Source organism: Oncorhynchus masou, unplaced genomic scaffold (genome assembly GCF_036934945.1).
Source record: "Oncorhynchus masou masou isolate Uvic2021 unplaced genomic scaffold, UVic_Omas_1.1 unplaced_scaffold_539, whole genome shotgun sequence".
NCBI classification, from domain to species: Eukaryota; Metazoa; Chordata; class Actinopteri; order Salmoniformes; family Salmonidae; genus Oncorhynchus; species Oncorhynchus masou.
This window is the reverse complement of record NW_027011801.1, coordinates 368,022-387,901: the sequence shown is the minus strand read 5'-3', so window position 1 is coordinate 387,901 and position 19,880 is coordinate 368,022. Positions and strand designations below refer to the sequence as shown.

General features: G+C 46.1%; 1 protein-coding gene across 14 annotated transcripts in view; it reads left to right on the top strand.

Annotated features, from left to right (window-relative positions):
* The first annotated feature begins 3,917 nt into the window (after window positions 1-3,917).
* The window catches only part of LOC135535968 (pantothenate kinase 2, mitochondrial-like), a 28,648-nt gene continuing 12,685 nt past the window's right edge, over window positions 3,918-19,880 (top strand). For 13 of the 14 annotated variants that reach the window (XR_010454925.1, XR_010454916.1, XR_010454920.1 and 10 more), the window contains exons 1-3: window positions 3,918-4,585; window positions 5,144-5,290; window positions 13,205-13,410. Coding sequence is in view for 2 of the 14 variants with exons in the window: in XM_064962369.1 (XP_064818441.1) it covers window positions 4,342-4,585; window positions 5,144-5,290; window positions 13,205-13,410 (597 nt within the window). In the remaining 12 variants the exon portion in view is untranslated. Of the gene's footprint in view, window positions 4,586-4,711; window positions 4,772-5,143; window positions 5,291-13,204; window positions 13,411-19,880 lie in introns of those variants that run through there. The other variant, XM_064962371.1, reaches the window with a different exon arrangement.

Sequence of the window (19,880 nt, the reverse complement as noted above, 5' to 3'; positions counted from 1 at the left end):
TATAATACTCTATAATATTGTACACTATTGTATAATACTCTATAATATTGTATAATATTGTATAATACGCTATAATATTGTATAATACTGTATACTATTGTATAATATTGTATAATACTCTATAATACTGTATAATACTCTATAATACTCTAATATTGTATAATACTCTAATATTGTATAATACTCTATAATACTCTAATATTGTATAATACTCTATAATATTGTATAATATTGTATAATACGCTATAATATTGTATAATACTGTATTGTATAATACTGTATACTATTGTATAATATTGTATAATACTGTATACTATTGTATAATACTTTATAATAATCTATAATATTGTATAATACTGTATAGTACTGTATAATACACTATAATATTGTAGAATACTGTGTAATAATCTATAATATTGTATAATACTCTATAATATTGTATAATACTGTGTAATAATCTATAATATTGTATAATACTCTATAATATTGTATAATACTGTGTAATAATCTATAATATTGTATAATAATCTATAATATTGTATAATACTCTATAATATTGTATAATACTCTATAATTTTGTATAATACTGTATAATACTCTATAATATTGCCCTGTTCAAAAAGCAGGAAATCCTCTTAAACTCTCAGACATTGAAAGCTAATTTGGGCCATTGCATCATTATTCACTAATCTTTTACTTTCTCTTTCATTTTCCTGAACAATAGAAGTGGGAGATTCTCAGAGAGCGCAGCAGTGATTATCCTGGATTCTGTTTCCGCTTTCAGCAGTTCTTTTGATAATGAAATTTGACCTTACAGTGAAATGCTGAATACAACAGGTGTAGTAGACCTCACAGTGAAATGCTGAATACAACAGGTGTAGTAGACCTCACAGTGAAATGCTGAATACAACAGGTGTAGTAGACCTCACAGTGAAATGCTGAATACAACAGGTGTAGTAGACCTAATGAATATGATGTCAGATCAGTTGGCGTCTGAGACATGATTACTGATGACAGGACGACATAAACTGTATCTTGGAAAGTCTACACATTCTAGTTATCAGATTCACATGGAATTGTTGTGCAATATGAAACTATTTGTGAGAAGATTAAATGTAATTTTTAGCTTCTTAATGAGAGAACGGTTTGTCAGAAGAACACCACTCTGCTCATTCAGAGGCCCCGCCCATGTTAACAGAACTGGGTTGTAAAACTATGAAACACGGCCCTCTCTCCCAATCCTATATAAACCCCTTGACGAAAATGTAACTTTCTATTCCGAGGACGTTCGGGCGACGGTCCTATGTTAAAAGGGCTCAGATAACAGCCTGTTCCAAGGACGTGAGGACTTACCATCCCCACGCTGAAAGGGCTCAGATAACAGCCAGTTCCGAGGACGTGAGGACTTACCATCCCCACACTGAAAGGGCTCAGATAACAGCCTGTTCCGAGGACGTGAGGACTTACTGTCCCCACGCTGAAAGGACTCAGATAACAGCCTGTTCCGAGGACGTGAGGACTTACCATCCCCACGCTGAAAGGACTCAGACCACCTACAGGACTAAACCAGAATGCATTCATGACTTATTCCACATTCTGTTGTGTGACAGAGAATGAGCTGTTTCTGTATTAAATTTAAGACATTTGCTGAAATGTCTAAAAATATGTTTTCTCTTTGTCATGATGGGGTTTTGTGTGTTGTTGTGGAATAAATACTTTCTGAAGGCCCTGTATATTGTCTTGTAATTACACTTATATTGTTATGCAGAGACAATGTAAATGTTGGGCTCTCTCTCATTATGGGGTACGTACCAGTTGGATAGGTACTTTTTTTTTAATTTTACTTAACTAGGCAAGTCAGTTAAGAACAGATTCTTATATATCAATGACAGCCTAGGAACAGTGGGTTGTTCAGGGGCAGAATGACAGATTTGTATCTTGTCAGCTCAGGGATATGAACTTGCAACCATTTTGGTTACTAGTCCAACGCTCTAACCACTAGGCTACCCTGCCACCCCAGGCTTTAGTGAATCTTCTAGATGGACTGTCTGTCAGCCTTCTAGATGGACTGATTGTCAGCCTTCTAGATGGACTGACTGTCAGCCTTCTAGATGGACTGACTGTCAGCCTTCTAGATGGACTGTCTGTCAGCCTTCTAGATGGACTGACTGTCAGCCTTCTAGATGGACTGTCTGTCAGCCTTCTCGATGGACTGACTGTCAGCCTGACTGTCAGCCTTCCAGATGGACTGTCTGTCAGCCTTCTAGAGGGACTGTCTGTCAGCCTTCTAGATGGACTGACTGTCAGCCTTCTAGATGGACTGACTGTCAGCCTTCTAGAGGGACTGACTGTCAGCCTTCTAGATGGACTGTCTGTCAGCCTTCTCGATGGACTGTCTGTCAGCCTTCTAGATGGACTGTCTGTCAGCCTTCTCGATGGACTGACCGTCAGCCTTCTAGATGGACTGTCTGTCAGCCTTCTAGATGGACTGACTGTTAGCCTTCTAGATGGACTGACTGTCAGCCTTCTAGATGGACTGACTGTCAGCCTTCTAGATGGACTGACTGTCAGCCTTCTAGATGGACTGTCTGTCAGCCTTCTAGATGGACTGACTGTCAGCCTTCTAGATGGACTGTCTGCCAGCCTGACTGTCAGCCTTCTAGATGGACTGACTGTCAGCCTTCTAGATGGACTGTCTGCCAGCCTGACTGTCAGCCTTCTAGATGGACTGACTGTTAGCCTTCTAGAGGGACTGTCTGTCAGCCTTCTAGATGGACTGTCTGCCAGCCTTCTAGAGGGACTGACTGTCAGCCTGATAATGTAAACCTCATCTATAGGAACTTTTCTCCCGAGGTGTTTTAACATTCTGTAGGCTATACATGTTCCCTGTGTACACCTGTAATGGACAATCAATTCAATTCTGCTGCTCACTCATGATTAATTCAATTCAAAGATTTTTATTGTGGGGTGGCAGGTAGCCTAGTGGTTAGAGCATTGGGCCAGTAACCAACAGGTTTCAAGATCGAATCCCTGAGCTGACAAGGTAAAACATCTCTTACTGTGCCCCTGAACAAGGCAGTTAACCCACTGTTCCTAGGCTATCATTGTAAATAAGAATTTGTTCTTGACTGACTTGCCTAGTTAAATAAAAGAAGTGTCAAAACAGATGGTAACATTGCCAGAATAAGTGAAATGAACAGTAAACATTACACTCACAATAGTTCCAAAGGAATAGAGACATTTCAAATGTCATATACAGTGTTGTAACGATGTGCTAATAGTTAAACTGCAAAAGGGAAAATAAATAAATGTGCATTGTATTTACAATGGTGTTTGTTCTTCACTGGTTGCCCTTTTCTTGTGGCAACAGGTCTGAAATCTTGCTGCTGTGATGTCACACTGTGTAATTTCACCCAATAGATATGGGAGTTTCATTATCTATTCTATAAATTATGTCTAAACAGTGAGCAATTCACCAATTTCCTCTCAAGAGGTTGTGACATTTTAAATATATCTTTACGGGGGTTGCAGGTAACCTTGTGGTTGGGCCAATAACTGAAAGGTTGCTGGTTTGAATCCCCGAGCTGACGAGGTGTAACATTTCTCTGTGCCCTTGAGCAAGGTACTTAACCCTAATTGCTCCTGTAAGTTGCTCTGCATAAGAGTGTCTGCTAAATCAGTGGTTCGTAGGACTCCTGGGGGTACTTGGCCTATCTATAGGGGGTACTTGATGAGACCATAGCCCTTTGGTAAAATGCACATGAGGGGAAAGCAAAATTCAGTTTGGTGGTACATTAACTGAAAACGGTTGGGAGACCACTGTGCTAAATGACCTAAATGTAAACTCTTGGTGCTGTATTCCCCACCTTCTATTGAACGCGGAACCAATATTGTCCAATGACATGACTAGAATGGCCATGGCTAGAAGGGATCCAGCTTTTGTAAAAACAAAAAATAAAATGTCAGATTTTAACTTTCCGAATTATCGTAACAGGATAATTAGGTTAATGTTATGAAAATGGTTTAGAGTTAGATTAAATGCAACAACAACCCCCAAAAAATATTATACTTTTTGACGTTAATTTGATCAAAAACTAGATCCCTTTGACCGACTGGAACATGTTGTTGAAGGGACGTTTAGGTTCGAAGGAATTGGCTCAGAGCTCCTGTCACTCTTCAGCATCATCTTGTTGTGAAAACGAAATGACAAAACTAACTAAAGTATAGCTAAAACAGATCCATTTTCATTTCGCTATTTTATCAGCTTGAGATATTATATCAGTCGGAACGCAGAATTTAATACTAAGTGTATATCAATACGTCATTCTTCAGTTGTATTCAATGGAAAAACGGAATGGCCACCACGGCGAGAATGAACCGGAGACCGGGGAAAACGAAGAAACGGCGCCTGCTCCACCGAAACAGTCGTGTTCAAGGAGTGACGAGTCGAATATTTTTATATTAGACGGTAACAACACGGAGACGACCACGACCGGGGGTTGTGCTACTACCGACGAACGACGCACATCCACATCCAACTATTCGTCGAGGCAAAAGATTGACTCCCTGGGAAAAATCAGGCCACGTATGTCGAACCAGTAAATTATACTTAATTTTTTAACCTATTTTGTTAATGTTAGTCTAACGGCAGCATAATAGATGCGACCCTGTCATTTCCAGTTCTACAATGTGACTGTATGTTTCTCCAGCAGACAGACAAGATGGCGTCTCAGTGCACACTGCCTTGGAGGAGCACCGTGTTTACACAGCGGTCTACTGTTATTCTCATATTTATTAGCGTTGTATTTGAAGAAAATCGTTCAATAAGCTTTTGTGTCACGATTGCCCGACATTTTTTAAGAAACAGTTGACACATTTTTAATACATATATTGTAGTATTATTTGATGCCAAACTTTACAGATGAGTTGGGATTGCGCAGTAACCCCAGTGCTGTCAATGATAACTCATTGTGTACTGTGGAGTGTGTTGTTGACATTTTGATTTGCTGTTCACCCTCCCTCCTAATCACTTCCAGACCTGTCTCTATGCGGCAGCTCTATTTGTATGTACTGTTGCTGACATTTTGATGAACAAAGATGTGTTTCCTCATCCTCTTTCTGTTTGGTCTCTGTGCCTGTACAGCCTTCCCTTGGTTTGGGATGGACATCGGTGGCACCCTGGTGAAGCTGGTCTACTTTGAGCCCAAAGATATCACAGCCGAGGAGGAGCAGGAGGAGGTAGAGAACCTAAAGAGCATCCGGCGCTACCTGACCTCCAACATAGCCTACGGTAAGAATCAAATCACATTTTTATTAGTCACATATACACATGGTTAGTAGATGTTAATGTGAGTGTAGCATAATGCTTGTGCTTCTAGTTCCGACCGTGCAGTAATATCTAACAAGTAATCTAACAATTCCCCCAACAACGACCTAATACACACAAATCTAAAGGGGTGAATGAGAAGATGTACATATGAGTATATGGATGAGCGATGTCCGAGCAGCATAGGCAAGGTGTAATAGATGGTATAAAATACAGTGTGTATATGTATATATATGTATATATGTGATATGATTAATGTAAGATATGTAAACATTACTTAAAGTGGCATTGTTTAAAGTGACTAGTGATCCATTTGTTAAAGTGTCCAGTGATTGGGTCTCAATGTAGGCAGCAGCCTCTCTGCTAGTGACGGCTGTTTAGCAGTCTGATGGCCTTGAGATAGAAGCTGTTTTTCAGTCTCTCGACTTGTGCTTCTAGTTCCGACAGTGCAGCAATATCTAACAATTCCACAACAACTACTTAATACACACAAATCTAAGTAAAGGGATGGAATAAGAATATGTGTATATATATGGGTGACTGACATAAGCAAGATGCAATATATGGTATACGAGTATACAGTATATCCATATTGGATGGGTAATGCAAGATATATAAACATTATTAAAGTGACTAGTGATCCATTTATTAGTGGCCAATGATTTCAAGTCAGTATGTTGGCAGTAGCCTCTCTGTGCTAGTGGTGGCTGTTTTAACAGTCTGAAAAATAGCTTCTATCTCAAGGCCATCAGTCTCCTGGTCCCAGCTTACCTATGGTAAGACCTCACCTGGCCAGACTATAGACCTAACACAGCCTACGGTAAGACCTCACCTGGCCCAGACTATAGGCCTAACACAGCCTACGGTAAGACCTCACCTGGCCCAGACTATAGACCTAACACAGCCTATGGTAAACTCACCTGGCCCAGACTATAGACCTAACACAGCCTATGGTAAACTCACCTGGCCCAGACTATAGACATAACACAGCCTATGGTAAGACCTCACATGCCATGTCATTTTCAATTGTATTGATTGTCCATTACAGGTGTTCACAGGGAACAGGTATAGCCTACAGAATGTTAAAACACCTCTGAGGTTTAGATGAGGTTTACATTATCAGGCTGACAGTCAGTCCATCGAGAAGGGCTGACAGTCAGTCCATCGAGGAGGGCTGACAGACAGTCCATCGAGGAGGGCTGACAGACAGTCCATCGAGGAGGGCTGACAGACAGTCCATCGAGGAGGGCTGACAGTCAGTCCATCGAGGAGGGCTGACAGTCAGTCCATCGAGGAGGGCTGACAGTCAGTCCATCGAGGAGGGCTGACAGTCAGTCCATCGAAGAGGGCTGACAGTCAGTCCATCGAGGAGGGCTGACAGTCAGTCCATCGAGGAGGGCTGACAGTCAGTCCATCGAGGAGGGCTGACAGTCAGTCCATCGAGGAGGGCTGACAGTCAGTCCATCGAGAAGGGCTGACAGTCAGTCCATCGAGAAGATTCACTAAATCCAGTAGCAAAGCATATGTATCTATCCAACTGGTACGTACCCCATAATGAGAGAGAGCCCAACATTTACATTGTCTCTGCATAACAATATAAGTGTAATTACAAGACTATATACAGGGCCTTCAGAAAGTATTGATACCCCTTGATTTATTCCACATCAACAAACAAAACCCCATCATGACAAAGAGAAAACATGTTTTTAGACATTTTAGCAAATGTCTTAAATTAAATACAGAAATAGCTAATTTACTAAATAGCAAATTTACTGATCAAATAATTGAGTTCATGGTGCTGTTACTAAAGTCAGACAGCTGACGCCACAACATCAGACGAGCTAACGCTACAACATCAGACGAGCTAACGTTACAACATCAGACGAGCTAACGTTACAACATCAGACGAGCTAACGTTACAACATCAGACGAGCTAACGTTACAACATCAGACGAGCTAACGTTACAACATCAGACGAGCTAACGCTACAACATCAGACGAGCTAACGCTACAACATCAGACGAGCTAACGCTACAACATCAGACGAGCTAACGCTACAACATCAGACGAGCTAACGCTACAACATCAGACGAGCTAACGCTACAACATCAGACGAGCTAACGCTACAACATCAGACGAGCTAACGCTACAACATCAGACGAGCTAACGTTCGTAACCTAACCAATTCGCTGTAGTGTTAACTGGTATACAACTCCTTGCCGTTCCTGACGTTATAACGCGTTAGCTACTTACTGGACCCTGGTAATCTGTGTGAAACTAGTTAACTAGCCAACGAACTATCTGTTAACTTGTGTTTTCCCTCTACAGTATGTGGTTCATTTTCAGAATGAGGGAATTAGGTGAAAATGAGTTGTTGCTTGTTAAACAAGTGGATTCAGGGTTAAAGTGTAGCTGGAGCTGGGCCCGGCTTTAGATGGATGCCACTATAGAGGTGAAAGAAACACCACACTCTTTCCCTCTTTCAATACAGTGGATAAGAAGGGGTGTGTGCCAGGTGTTCCCTCTGTCTGAAAGAGATCGATTATGCCAACAAAGGGTCTCATGCTCTGCTGGCACATTGAAGAACAGATGTCCCCAGGCAGGAAGTGTACAATGTAATAATGTGCAGTGTAGCCCAAAGATTTTGTTTTTGTTGCGTTGAACTTGACACTAGCGCGTGTGTGTGTGTGTCTGAGAGTGGGGGGGTTATACTTTCTGTTGCTCATTGAATGTTATTTTCACATGTAGCCTTGTGCACTTGATCGATGTCTATCGTGGCCACTATAATAGAGCAAATATAGAAAGCCTGTTTGTTTCATTATATTTCTACTTTAAAGATGTTCTTTCCCCCAAGTGAAATATTTAGATGTGTGTGTGTGTGTGGTCACAAGCCTTCTATTATAAAGGTTGTCTTGGAATCAGGATCTGGGGGGGTCCCGGGTGGAGAGTATAAGAGGACAGGGCCAGTTAAGGCCAGATCGTTCTTCAAGATGTTCAAATGTTTATAGATGACCAGCAGGGTCAAAAATAATAATCACAAAATGCTGTCTGATAAGTAGTACCGATTACCAGTGTTGTCACATCCTCCAGTCAAGTAGTACCGATTACCAGTGTTGTCACATCCTCCAGTCAAGTAGTACCGATTACCAGTGTTGTCACATCCTCCAGTCAAGTAGTACCGATTACCAGTGTTGTCACATCCTCCAGTCAAGTAGTACCGATTACCAGTGTTGTCACATCCTCCAGTCAAGTAGTACCGATTACCAGTGTTGTCACATCCTCCAGTCAAGTAGTACCGATTACCAGTGTTGTCACATCCTCCAGTGGCCCTGCACTGTATTCCATTACCTGGGTCAGAGCTGATGTTCTATGTAGAACTGGAACCATACCTGCAGGGTTCTACACTGCAGGGTTCTAACTCTTTCCCCTGGTGGCACTGGCGCTACTAACTATTTCACTTGGTGGCTCCAGCACATGATTTGGTCGCACCTATTTGGTCACACCTAAGTTACTCAATAATGCTTGTGTCCCATAATGCACCTGCATTCCATACAGAAGCAGGCTAATAATGACTAGCCATCTTTTTAAATTAGCTGCCCTTGTGTTCTTATGCTGATTTGGATAGATTTACTGAAAAAGAAAAGATAAGAGACTGTTATAAATCTGTATTTATTGCTGATTTTCAAAGTGCCGTCTGTTCTTTTCTGCAAAGTCCTCTAGAGGGCAGAATAACTTATTTTTTTTTAAACAATACTTGATACCAAAACAATACAAGGCCAAAACAAAACGACTGATTTCAGCTGTTTTTTGTTGTTTTTTTCCAGGTTTTTGCTCTCAAAACCACTTTTTTTTCGTATAACATCCAATTTTGTTAATTTTCTAAGTCCACAACAGTGCTTAAACCACATCAGGGTACCATTTGAGAAATGTAGATAATTTTAGTGTAGTACCCTGTAATAAGCCAGACTGTGTTTGGGTAGCAGTTTTGTAGTGCACTTTTGTGATGGAGGTTTCAAAACAAAATGGCCACTGGATTTATGCAAATAATCCTGATTCTGCCCTTTAGGCATAGGCTACTTTTTTTTAGGGGGGGTTGTACTAATCAATATGGAAATGTTTTTTTTTTTTTTTTTTAAGTCAACCATTCGAAAATGTATTTTAAAAATTAAATAAAAAATCCTCTAAACTTCACACAATAGCCCATAATGACAGTGAAAACAGGTTTTTTGAAATGTGTGCAAATGTATTAAAAATATAAAAGATTTAAAAAAACAATACCTTATTTTACGTAAGTATTCAGACCCTTTGCTATGAGACCGTAATGTCATCCATTTTAGAATAAGGCTGTGAAGTAGCCAAATGTGAAAGTCAAGGGGTCTGAATACTTTACGAAGGCTCTGTATACAGCTCAGGAAGGCTTCACGCCCCTTTTTTAATTGTACCTTTATTTAACCAGGCAAGTCAGTTAAGAACACATTCTTATTTTCAATGACGGGTTAAACAGTGGGTTAACTGCCTGCCCCTTGACTTTGTTCCACATTTTGTTGTTACAGCCTAAATGCAAAATGGACTAAAAAAATGTTTTTTTATCTACACACAATATCCTGTAATGACTTAAGTGAAAATGTGTTTTTAAAAAGGATTGAACTGTCATTTGAACATAATCAAACCTAATTTTAAAAAACAGCGACCTATTATCAAATGTTATAGGTGGCAACATTATAACGTTGATTTAAGTGTTAAAGGATTCTCCATAGGTTTGTAGTACACAAGCATTTCGCTACACTCGCATTAACATCTGCTAACCATGTGTATGTGACAAATAAAATTTGATTTGATTTAGTAGAGCATAACTATAAAATGTACCGTAACTCTCCAGAAGACACAGATGTTCCATGTATAGTACTTAGACTGGGGATGAGTGTTCACTGACGACAAGGTGGTGCTGAGTGAGAGGCTGCCGGGGATGGGTGATGGATGGATGGTGATGGATGGTGATAGATGGTGATGGATGGATGGTGATGGTTGGATGGTGATGGATGGATGGTGATGGATGGGGATAGTTTGATGGTGATGGTTGGATGGATGGGGATGGATGGTGATGGATGGTGATGGATGGATGGATGGGGATGGATGGATGGATGGATATAGATGGATGGATGGTGATGGATGGATGGTGATGGTGATGGTTGGATGGATGGATGGATATAGATGGATGGATGGGGATGGATGGATGGTGATGGATGGATGGTGGATGGATGGATGGATGGGGATGGATGGATGGGGGTGGATGGATGGTGATGGATGGATGGATGGATGGATGGATGGATGGTGATGGGGATGGATGGATGGGGATGGATGGATGGGGATGGATGGATGGTGATGGATGGGGATGGTGATGGCTGGGGATGGTGATGGATGGGGATGGTGATGATGGGGATGGTGATGGTGATGGATGGATGGATGGGGGTGGATGGATGGGGGTGGATGGTGATGGTTGGATGGGGATGGTTGGATGGGGATGGTGATGGATGGATGGTGATGGATGGATGGGTGGGGATGGTTGGATGGGGATGGATGGAAGCCACCCTAAAGAACAATTAAAGAAAGAAGAACAATTACAATGGGAATTATCAGCTCAACATTTACAAAGCAGTTTTTATAATTTTGGCCCCCTTTTTCTCCCCAATTTCATGATCTCCAATTGTGATCCAATTATGATCTTGTCTCATCGCTGCAACTCCCCAACGAGCTCGGGAGAGGCGAAAGTCGAGTCATGCGTCCCCCGAAACATGACCCGCCTAACCGCGCTTCTTAACACCCGCGCGCTTAACCCGGAAGCCAGCAGCACCAATGTGTCAACTGATGACCGGGGTCAGCTTGCAGGTGCACGGCCTGCCACAAGGGGTCGCTAGAGTGCGATGAGCCAAGTAAAGCCCGCCCCTGGCTAAACCCTCCCCTAACCCGGACGATGCTGGGCCAATTGTGCTCCGCCTTATGGGGCTCCCGGTCACGGCTGGTTGTGGTACAGCTTGGGATCGAACCCCCGGCTGTAGTGACGCAGCACCACTGATGCAGTGCTTTAGAGCACTGTGCCACTCGGGAAGACGTGAACCTTACCAGGGCCCATATTTAGCACGTTACAAACAGGTGGGACCTGATCCTTGATCAGTACTCCTACTGTAAGACGCTTGATGACTTTGGGCCTATGAACTGGCACTGGTTTCATTCGGTGACGATGTTTACTCACCTTGTTTGTAACTCTGTGTTGTCTGTTTACACTGCTATGCTTTATCTTGGCCAGCTCGCAGTTGCAAATGAGAACTTGTCCTCAACTAGCCTACCTGGTTAAATAAAGGTGAAATTAAAAAATAAAATAAAATTGATCCTCTCCCTGTTTGGCAATGGATCCTCTCCCTGTTTGGTATTTGATCCTCTCCCTGTTTGGTATTGGATCCTCTCCCTGTTTGGTATTGGATCCTCTCCCTGTTTGGTATTGGATCCTCTCCCTGTTTGGTATTGGATCCTCTCCCTGTTTGGCATTGGATCCTCTCCCTGTTTGGTATTGGATCCTCTCCCTGTTTGGTATTGGATCCTCTCCCTGTTTGGTATTTGATCCTCTCCCTGTTTGGTAATTGATCCTCTCCCTGTTTGGTATTGGATCCTCTCCCTGTTTGGCATTGGATCCTCTCCCTGTTTGGCATTGGATCCTCTCCCTGTTTGGCATTGGATCCTCTCCCTGTTTGGTATTGGATCCTCTCCCTGTTTGGCATTGGATCCTCTCCCTGTTTGGTAATGGATCCTCTCCCTGTTTGGCATTGGATCCTCTCCCTGTTTGGCATTGGATCCTCTCCCTGTTTGGTAATGGATCGGAGTCCTCTCTCTGAAGGTTGCCTCCTCTTTTGCACCCTCTCTCGTGGTTGAAAGAAGATAAGATCCAACAATGAGTCTTAATCAAAAAGTTGAAAAATAGGATGTGTTTCTAGATAAAATAGTTGTTGCTAGTAAGGACAAGGCATATAGCTAGCTTGCTAGTTAACTTATTATCTTTGAGAAGGTTGTTTACTTATGCACTACTAGCAAGCTAGCTAACGCAGTAAAGCTATATTTACCATTTCAATATGACGCAAACCTCAACGAAAATCCCAAATCCTGGTAGCCTAGCGTCTAAGAAAGGTCACTTTTTCAAACCCCCTTTCCGGCAAGGTGGAGTTCAGGGTTAATGAATGTTGCTGCACGGATCTCGAGAAGGGTGCAACTGCAGACCGCAATTCGTGGGCGTTCCGTCATGTGGTCATTCCCAGGACCCCCCCCCCCAGTAGAAGTAGTTGGAATGCCCAGATGCAGGAATGCCTTGAATTGCGGTCTGCAGATGCACCCTTCTGGATGTCCGTGCAGCAACATTCATTAACCCTAAGCTCATGGGATATGTATCTGGGGGTGTGTGTGTGTGTGTGTGTGTGTGTGTGTGTGTATCTGAGGGTGTGTGTGTGTATCTGAGGGTGTGTGTGTGTATCTGAGGGTGTGTGTGTGTATCTGAGGGGGGGGTGTGTATCTGAGGGTGTGTGTGTATCTGAGGGTGTGTGTGTGTATCTGAGGGGGGGGTGTATCTGAGGGTGTGTGTGTGTATCTGGGGGTGTGTGTGTGTATCTGGGGGGGGGGTGTGTGTATCTGAGGGTGTGTGTGTGTGTATCTGAGGGGGGGGGGGGGGTGTGTATCTGAGGGTGTGTGTGTATCTGAGGGTGTGTGTGTGTATCTGAGGGGGGGGGTGTGTATCTGAGGGTGTGTGTGTGTATCTGAGGGGAGGGGGTGGGTAAAAAAACAAAAAAAAACAATATGGACTAAGACGAGTATTCCTTCTGACGGTGAATCTGCTAGGTAAGACTGGGATCAGAGATGTTCACCTGGAGATGAAGGACCTGGCGATATGCGGACGCACAGGGAACCTCCACTTCATCCGCTTCCCCACCCAGGATCTGCCGGCCTTCCTACAGATGGCACGCAACAAACACTTCTCCAGCCTCCACACCACCCTCTGTGCCACCGGAGGGGGTGCGTACAAGTTTGAGTTCGACTTCCGCCAGGTGGGTACAGTAAACGGGAAAAGATTTTAGCGGGAAAGAGAGCGACCATCCCTCCTAGTTACTGGAATGTTTTGCAGGTTAGCGTTTCTCATCCTGAATGTTGTTCTGGAGGCAGCTCCTCAGTGGTCACTAGCAGGTTAGCGTTTCTCATCCTGAATGTTGTTCTGGAGGCAGCTCCTCAGTGGTCACTAGCAGGTTAGCGTTTCTCATCCTGAATGTTGTTCTGGAGGCAGCTCCTCAGAGTGGTCACTAGCAGGTTAGCGTTTCTCATCCTGAATGTTGTTCTGGAGGCAGCTCCTCAGTGGTCACCAGCAGGTTAGTGTTTCTCATCCTGAATGTTGTTCTGGAGGCAGCTCCTCAGTGGTCACTAGCAGGTTAGCGTTTCTCATCCTGAATGTTGTTCTGGAGGCAGCTCCTCAGAGTGGTCACTAGCAGGTTAGCGTTTCTCATCCTGAATGTTGTTCTGGAGGCAGCTCCTCAGAGTGGTCACTAGCAGGTTAGCGTTTCTCATCCTGAATGTTGTTCTGGAGGCAGCTCCTCAGTGGTCACCAGCAGGTTAGCGTTTCTCATCCTGAATGTTGTTCTGGAGGCAGCTCCTCAGTGGTCACTAGCAAGTTAGTGTTTCTCATCCTGAATGTTGTTCTGGAGGCAGCTCCTCAGTGGTCACTAGCAGGTTAGCGTTTCTCATCCTGAATGTTGTTCTGGAGGCAGCTCCTCAGTGGTCACTAGCAGGTTAGCGTTTCTCATCCTGAATGTTGTTCTGGAGGCAGCTCCTCAGTGGTCACTAGCAGGTTAGCGTTTCTCATCCTGAATGTTGTTCTGGAGGCAGCTCCTCAGTGGTCACTAGCAGGTTAGTGTTTCTCATCCTGAATGTTGTTCTGGAGACAGCTCCTCAGTGGTCACTAGCAGGTTAGCGTTTCTCATCCTGAATGTTGTTCTGGAGGCAGCTCCTCAGAGTGGTCACTAGCAGGTTAGCGTTTCTCATCCTGAATGTTGTTCTGGAGGCAGCTCCTCAGAGTGTCACCACATGATCAGAAAGGCAAATGTTTTTCTTCCTGATGTTAATTGATTTTCAGTGAATCTATGCACAAAACATTAGGAACAGCTGCTCTTTCCATGACAGACTGACCAGGTGAATCCAGGTGAAAGCTATGATCCCTTATGATGATGTCACTTGTTAAATCCACTTCAATCAGTGTAGATGAAAAGGAGGAGACAGGTTAAAGTAGGCTTTTTAAACCTGAGACAATTGAGACATGGGTTGTGGGTGTTGGCCAGTGAGGGTAGACGGGCAAGACAATAGATTTAGGTGCCTTTGAACGGGGTATGGTAGTCGGTGCCAGGAGCACCAGTTTGTGTCAGGAACTGCAATGCTGCTGGGTTTTTCACGCTCAACAGTTTCCTGTGTGTATCAAGAATGGTCCGCCACCCAAAGGACATCCAGACAACTTGACAACAGTGGGGAATCATTGGAGACAACATGGACCAGCATCCCTGTGGAACGCTTTAGACACCTTGTAGAGTCAACATGGGCCAGCATCCCTGTGGAACGCTTTAGACACCTTGTAGAGTCAACATGGGCCAGCATCCCTGTGGAACGCTTTCGACACCTTGTAGAGTCAACATGGGCCAGCATCCCTGTGGAACGCTTTAGACACCTTGTAGAGTCGACATGGGCCAGCATCCCTGTGGAACGCTTTAGACACCTTGTAGAGTCAACATGGGCCAGCATCCCTGTGGAACGCTTTGGACACCTTGTTGAGTCAACATGGGCCAGCATCCCTGTGGAACGCTTTAGACACCTTGTAGAGTCAACATGGGCCAGCATCCCTGTGGAACACTTTAGACACCTTGTAGAGTCAACATGGACCAGCATCCCTGTGGAACGCTTTCGACACCTTGTAGAGTCAACATGGGCCAGCATCCCTGTGCAACGCTTTAGACACCTTGTAGAGTCAACATGGGCCAGCATCCCTGTGGAACGCTTTCGACACCTTGTAGAGTCAACATGGGCCAGCATCCCTGTGGAACGCTTTAGACACCTTGTAGAGTCAACATGGGCCAGCATCCCTGTGGAACACTTTAGACACCTTGTAGAGTCAACATGGGCCAGCATCCCTGTGGAACGCTTTAGACACCTTGTAGAGTCAACATGGGCCAGCATCCCTGTGGAACGCTTTAGACACCTTGTAGAGTTAACATGGACCAGCATCCCTGTGGAACGCTTTAGACACCTTGTAGAGTCAACATGGGCCAGCATCCCTGTGGAACGCTTTAGACACCTTGTAGAGTCAACATGGGCCAGCATCCCTGTGGAACGCTTTGGGCACCTAGTAGAGTCAACATGGGCCAGCATCCCTGTGGAACGCTTTAGACACCTTGTAGAGTCAACATGGACCAGCATCCCTGTGGAACGCTTTAGACACCTTGTAGAGTCAACATGGGCCAGCATCCCTGTGGAACGCTTTAGACACCTTGTGGAGTCAACATGGACCAGCATCCCTGTGGAACGCTTTAGACACCTTGTAGAGTCAACATGGGCCAGCATCCCTGTGGAACGCTTTAGACACCTTGTAGAGTCCACATGGGGCCAGCATCCCTGAGGAACGCTTTAGACACCTTGTAGAGTCAACATGGACCAGCATCCCTGTGGAACGCTTTAGACACCTTGTAGAGTCAACATGGGCCAGCATCCCTGTGGAACGCTTTAGACACCTTGTGGAGTCAACATGGACCAGCATCCCTGTGGAACGCTTTAGACACCTTGTAGAGTCAACATGGGCCAGCATCCCTGTGGAACGCTTTAGACACCTTGTAGAGTCCACATGGGGCCAGCATCCCTGTGGAACGCTTTAGACACCTTGTAGAGTCAACATGGGCCAGCATCCCTGTGGAACGCTTTAGACACCTTGTAGAGTCCACATGGGGCCAGCATCCCTGAGGAACGCTTTAGACACCTTGTAGAGTCAACATGGACCAGCATCCCTGTGGAACGCTTTCGACACCTTGTAGAGTCAACATGGGCCAGCATCCCTGTGGAACGCTTTAGACACCTTGTAGAGTCAACATGGGCCAGCATCCCTGTGGAACGCTTTAGACACCTTGTAGAGTCAACATGGGCCAGCATCCCTGTGGAACGCTTTAGACACCTTGTAGAGTCAACATGGGCCAGCATCCCTGTGGAACGCTTTCGACACCTTGTAGAGTCAACATGGGCCAGCATCCCTGTGGAACGCTTTAGACACCTTGTAGAGTCAACATGGGCCAGCATCCCTGTGGAACGCTTTAGACACCTTGTAGAGTCAACATGGGCCAGCATCCCTGTGGAACGCTTCCCACACCTTGTAGAGTCAACATGGGCCAGCATCCCTGTGGAACGCTTTAGACACCTTGTAGAGTCAACATGGGCCAGCATCCCTGTGGAACGCTTTAGACACCTTGTAGAGTCAACATGGGCCAGCATCCCTGTGGAACGCTTTCGACACCTTGTAGAGTCAACATGGGCCAGCATCCCTGTGGAACGCTTTAGACACCTTGTAGAGTCAACATGGGCCAGCATCCCTGTGGAACGCTTTAGACACCTTGTAGAGTCAACATGGGCCAGCATCCCTGTGGAACGCTTCCCACACCTTGTAGAGTCAACATGGGCCAGCATCCCTGTGGAACGCTTTAGACACCTTGTAGAGTCAACATGGACCAGCATCCCTGTGGAACGCTTTAGACACCTTGTAGAGTCAACATGGGCCAGCATCCCTGTGGAACGCTTTAGACACCTTGTAGAGTCAACATGGGCCAGCATCCCTGTGGAACGCTTTAGACACCTTGTAGAGTCCACATGGGCCAGCATCCCTGTGGAACGCTTTAGACACCTTGTAGAGTCCACATGGGCCAGCATCCCTGTGGAACGCTTTAGACACCTTGTAGAGTCCACATGGGCCAGCATCCCTGTGGAACGCTTTAGACACCTTGTAGAGTCCACATGGGCCAGCATCCCTGTGGAACGCTTTAGACACCTTGTAGAGTCCACATGGGCCAGCATCCCTGTGGAACGCTTTAGATACCGTGTAGAGTCAATATGGACCAGCATCCCTGTGGAACGCTTTAGACACCTTGTAGAGTCAACATGGGCCAGCATCCCTGTGGAACGCTTTGGACACCTTGTAGAGTCAACATGGGCCAGCATCCCTGTGGAACGCTTTGGACACCTTGTAGAGTCAACATGGGCCAGCATCCCTGTGGAACGCTTTGGACACCTTGTAGAGTCAACATGGACCAGCATCCCTGTGGAACGCTTTAGACACCTTGTAGAGTCCACATGGGCCAGCATCCCTGTGGAACGCTTTAGACACCTTGTAGAGTCCATGTCCTGACGAACTGAGGCTGTTCTGAGGGCAAAAGGGGAAGGTGTTCCTAATGTTTAGTATAGTCAGTAAATGTATTAGGCATTTTTTTAAATATATTTTTTAAATGCTCTTATATGATGAATTGAGGAAAATAACTTCCTGTTCTCAGATGGCTGACCTCCTCTCCTCAGAAGGCTGACCTCCTCTCCTCTCTCCTCAGATGGCTGACCTCCTGTCCTCTCCTCTCTCCTCAGAAGGCTGACCTCCTCTCTTCTCTCCTCAGATGGCTGACCTCCTGTCCTCTCCTCTCTCCTCAGATGGCTGACCTCCTGTCCTCTCCTCTCTCCTCAGAAGGCTGACCTCCTCTCTTCTCTCCTCAGATGGCTGACCTCCTGTCCTCTCCTCTCTCCTCAGATGGCTGACCTCCTGTCCTCTCCTCTCTCCTCAGGTGGCTGACCTCCTCTCCTCTCTCCTCAGGTGGCTGACCACCTCTTCTCTCTCCTCAGGTGGCTGACCTCCTATCCTCTCTCCTCAGGTGGCTGACCTCCTCTCTCCTCAGGTGGCTGACCTCCTCTCTCCTCAGGTGGCTGACCTCCTCTCTCCTCAGGTGGCTGACCTCCTCTCTCCTCAGGTGGCTGACCTCCTGTCCTCTCCTCTCTCCTCAGGTGGCTGACCTCCTCTCCTCTCTCCTCAGGTGGCTGACCTCCTATCCTCTCTCCTCAGATGGCTGACCTCCTCTCTCCTCAGGTGGCTGACCTCCTCTCTCCTCAGGTGGCTGACCTCCTCTCTCCTCAGGTGGCTGACCTCCTCTCTCCTCAGGTGGCTGACCTCCTGTCCTCTCCTCTCTCTTCAGGTGGCTGATCTCCTCTCCTCTCTCCTCAGATGGCTGACCTCCTCTCCTCAGATGGCTGACCTCCTCTCCTCTCTCCTCAGATGGCTGACCTCCTCTCCTCTCTCCTCAGATGGCTGACCTCCTCTCCTCTCTCCTCAGATGGCTGACCTCCTCTCCTCTCTCCTCAGATGGCTGACCTCCTCTCCTCTCTCCTCAGATGGCTGATCTCCTCTCCTCTCTCCTCAGATGGCTGACCTCCTCTCCTCTCTCCTCAGATGGCTGACCTCCTCTCCTCACATGGCTTACCTCCTCTCCTCTCTCCTCAGATGGCTGACCTCCTCTCCTCTCTCCTCAGGTGGCTGACCTCCTCTCCTCTCTCCTCAGATGGCTGACCTCCTCTCCTCTCTCCTCAGATGGCTGACCTCCTCTCCTCACATGGCTGACCTCCTCTCTCCTCTCCTCTCTCCTCAGGTGGCTGACCTCCTCTCCTCTCTCCTCAGATGGCTGACCTCCTCTCCTCAGATGGCTGATCTCCTCTCCTCTCTCCTCAGATGGCTGACCTCCTCTCCTCTCTCCTCAGATGGCTGACCTCCTCTCTCCTCAGATGGCTGATCTCCTCTCCTCTCTCCTCAGATGGCTGACCTCCTCTCCTCTCTCCTCAGATGGCTGACCTCCTCTCCTCTCTCCTCAGATGGCTGACCTCCTCTCCTCAGATGGCTGATCTCCTCTCCTCTCTCCTCAGATGGCTGACCACCTCTCCTCTCTCCTCAGATGGCTGACCTCCTCTCCTCACATGGCTGACCTCCTCTCCTCTCTCCTCTCCTCTCTCCTCAGGTGGCTGACCTCCTCTCCTCTCTCCTCAGATGGCTGACCTCCTCTCCTCACATGGCTGACCTCCTCTCCTCTCTCCTCAGATGGCTGACCTCCTCTCCTCTCTCCTCAGATGGCTGACCTCCTCTCCTCTCTCCTCAGGTGGCTGACCTCCTCTCCTCTCTCCTCAGGTGGCTGATCTCCTCTCCTCTCTCCTCAGATGGCTGACCTCCTCTCCTCACGTGGCTGACCTCCTCTCCTCTCTCCTCAGATGGCTGACCTCCTCTCCTCAGATGGCTGACCTCCTCTCCTCAGATGGCTGACCTCCTCTCCTCAGATGGCTGACCTCCTCTCCTCAGATGGCTGACCTCCTCTCCTCAGATGGCTGACCTCCTCTCCTCTCTCCTCAGATGGCTGACCTCCTCTCCTCAGATGGCTGACCTCCTCTCCTCTCTCCTCAGATGGCTGACCTCCTCTCTCCTCAG